Genomic DNA, 2,841 nt, shown 5'->3' with positions numbered 1-2,841 from the left:
CAGATAATTATGCATGCCATTATTTATATATAAACAAAAAAGGATTATAAAATAAAACAAAAAATAAATGCTTAAACTACATTTGAATTGATCTACTTTCACCATCAATTGACCAAAGGTGTGATGTCTCTCTCAAACATTTGTCCACTGTCCAAGCTCATCCAAAATTAAATACCAGGCTCCCACCTAGTGGTCAGTGTACAGAAATACATGGTGACTTACAGTGACTTGCTAGCTTTAGCAACACCCTCTAGAGAAAGACATCCAAACAGCCAGAGATCATAGCAATCATTCATTTTGAAATATATGAACAATGTGAGGCTTGTCCAACCTGTAAGCAGAAAGAATTAAGCAACTGAAGGCTTCACAAAAGTTTAAATGTATTTATTTTAACAGGTGATCAAGTTAGCAGCTACGCCATCACAGAGGAGTCTTTTGAGCCCATGTGCTAGTCCTTTTGCCAACAGAAGAGAGTTCAGAGCCATCCTGGGATCTTGCGCTTTGAACATGCACGTAGGGTGAGCTGTAAACTTGACCAGGAACTTGAGCCAGGCCGGTCAGTAACGTGGAGTCAGAACTGGATCCACCCTGAGACAGAAGGGAGCCAGAGCTTCCAGGCAGGGACACTGAACTACTGCCTGCCATTCCAGACAACAAAGAATCAAAAGCCCAGTTTGCTCTGCTTTGAGCTGGTTGGGTCACTTGCTGGGAAGCACCTTGGAGATTCAGCAACACATTAGCAGGTGGATATTTTGAGGTATAGAATGTAATCCGAGATCCTTGTTCTCCTGAAGGGATTTGATTAGCTCCTGTTGCACTAGAACCAAAGTCAAGATTTTGGGAATAGAGGTCAGACTGATACTCGTTTGGAAAAGCCTGAGCTGAAGATACCTGCTGGTAGGCACTTTGCACAGGCTGGGCTGAAAATACCCCTTGGCGCATGTATTGGCCAGGCTGAGAAACACCAGTGGGGCTCCCAAAACTTGTATACGAGTCCTGAGCGCCATAGGCCCTCGAATCTGTTCCACGCTCACTAGAACCAAAGTCAACATTCAGAGAATAAAGGCCAAAAGGAGATGTAGTCTGCATTGGTGGGAATGAAGCCACCTGTTCATAGGTGCTTTGGACAGATTTAGAAATGCTAGGGGGTCCAATGCTTGTGGTATAAGAATATGGATAACCACTCTGCTGGGCTGTGGCTACCTGCCGGGCAGGACTTTGGACAGGCTGAGTAGTAGCACCAGTAGGGAGCCTAAAGCTTGAGGTATAAGGGGAGTCCTGAATGCCATACAATGCTGAAACTGCGCCATTCACATTAGAGCCAAACCCATAATTCTGAAAAGGGAGGCCAGAAGTAGTTTGGATCGGTGGAGCTGAAGCTAAATCAGTGTGAGCAGGCTTAGCAACACTAGAAAGAGGCTTAAAACCTGATGTATAAGACTGCTGAGAGACTGATCCCAATCCAGTCACACTCATTTCTGGCTGGGAAGACCCTACCTGTTGGTAGGTGCTTTGGGCCGGTTTAAAAATGCTAGCAGGACTAAAGCTGCTTGTGTATGAAGACCAGTCAGACGGATAACCACTCTGCTGGTCTAAAGCTACCTGCTGAAAATTACTCGGGAAAAGTTGTGAAAAGCGTTCCGGCAATGCATAGCTCAAGCCTTGAATAGCACCTGCAAAGTCATAGGCACCAGTCAGAGCAGGATCAGAAGGGATATTTTCTGATGCAGGCTTGGTTTGAATTAGCTGGGCTGGAGGTACTTTTTGGAAGGCATTTTGGGCAGGTTTAAAAGTTACAGTGGAGGGTTCATAGCTTGAACTATAGGAAGATTCCTGTGAACTGTAGGGCATTGAGTCACTTGAGCCTGTACCTGTCACACTAGAACCCAAGCCATCTTGGAAATAATGGCTATATTGATAATAACTCTCCAATGGCCGGGATGGAGTTTGCTCATACCCGTTTTCAGCAGGGTTAGAGTACATCCACCTTGATACATATGGATATACCCTTGAGCTACTTGAGCCCATTTCACTTGGGTCAAAACCAAAGCCAACATCTTGAGAAACAAATCTAGGTGAAGCAACACTCTGGACAGGTTGGGCTGACACTACTTGGAATGAAGGTCGTCCTTGACTGCCTGAACTAGGTCTAAATCTTCTGTCTAGCAAACCAAACTGTCTTTTAGCTCCCACAGGATGAACACTTTTTGCACAGCCATGTCTGTGAACTGAAAGAAATTCAGATGAGACATGTATTTCAGCATTTCTTATACACAGTTTTGGCTAACAAAACTTACTGCTTCCAGCATCAGCATGCACAGCATAGTTCAGCACCAACAAAGAAATCCTTTTTGGGAAAAAAAAGAGAAAAATTAACACCACAGAAAAAAATCTCTAATTTCTTATTCCAAATATTGAATGAAAGAAGTGCACACATACCACAACAGTTTCCAAATTATTTCAGCCATTGCCAAACAAATCCTCCAAAGGCACTTCAAGGCTTCAGTACACACATTTTCACAATGAGCTTTATGTAGTACCAGGACACTCAACACACCTGCTGTTCATTAAACCAGATGATAGCCAATGATAATTTCCAGCCAAGCCTTAATTCATGCCAGGGGACTTTTCTTTTGAAATGTTTATCTAATCACATCCTATGGTTTAAATGTGCTTTTAATTATAAATTTACTTTTGGAAAAAAAATGTATTCTATACTTCTATACTTTATTCATACTGTTTTACAAAAGGATATAAATAAAAAAGGAATAAAACAAATATAAACAAATAAATATCTCCTTTGCTTAAGATGAAAGCTGAATCTAAGAATCTAAGAAGACT

At 42.1% G+C, this 2,841-nt stretch overlaps 1 protein-coding gene across 1 annotated transcript; it reads right to left on the bottom strand.

Annotated features, from left to right (window-relative positions):
- Positions 1 to 369: 369 nt before the first annotated feature.
- Positions 370 to 2,545, bottom strand: LOC136697492 (uncharacterized). Its single transcript, XM_066672640.1, has 3 exons — positions 2,440 to 2,545; positions 2,298 to 2,347; positions 370 to 2,228 (listed from the first exon to the last, which is right to left on the bottom strand). Exons 1-3 carry the CDS (start codon positions 2,466 to 2,468, stop codon positions 421 to 423), a joined length of 1,887 nt encoding a protein of 628 aa, XP_066528737.1. The 5' UTR covers positions 2,469 to 2,545; the 3' UTR covers positions 370 to 420.
- Positions 2,546 to 2,841: the final 296 nt, after the last annotated feature.

This window comes from Hoplias malabaricus, chromosome 5 (genome assembly GCF_029633855.1).
Source record: "Hoplias malabaricus isolate fHopMal1 chromosome 5, fHopMal1.hap1, whole genome shotgun sequence".
NCBI lineage: Eukaryota > Metazoa > Chordata > Actinopteri > Characiformes > Erythrinidae > Hoplias > Hoplias malabaricus.
The sequence above is the reverse complement of the archived record's forward strand: the minus strand, read 5'-3'. Positions and strand labels throughout refer to the sequence as shown.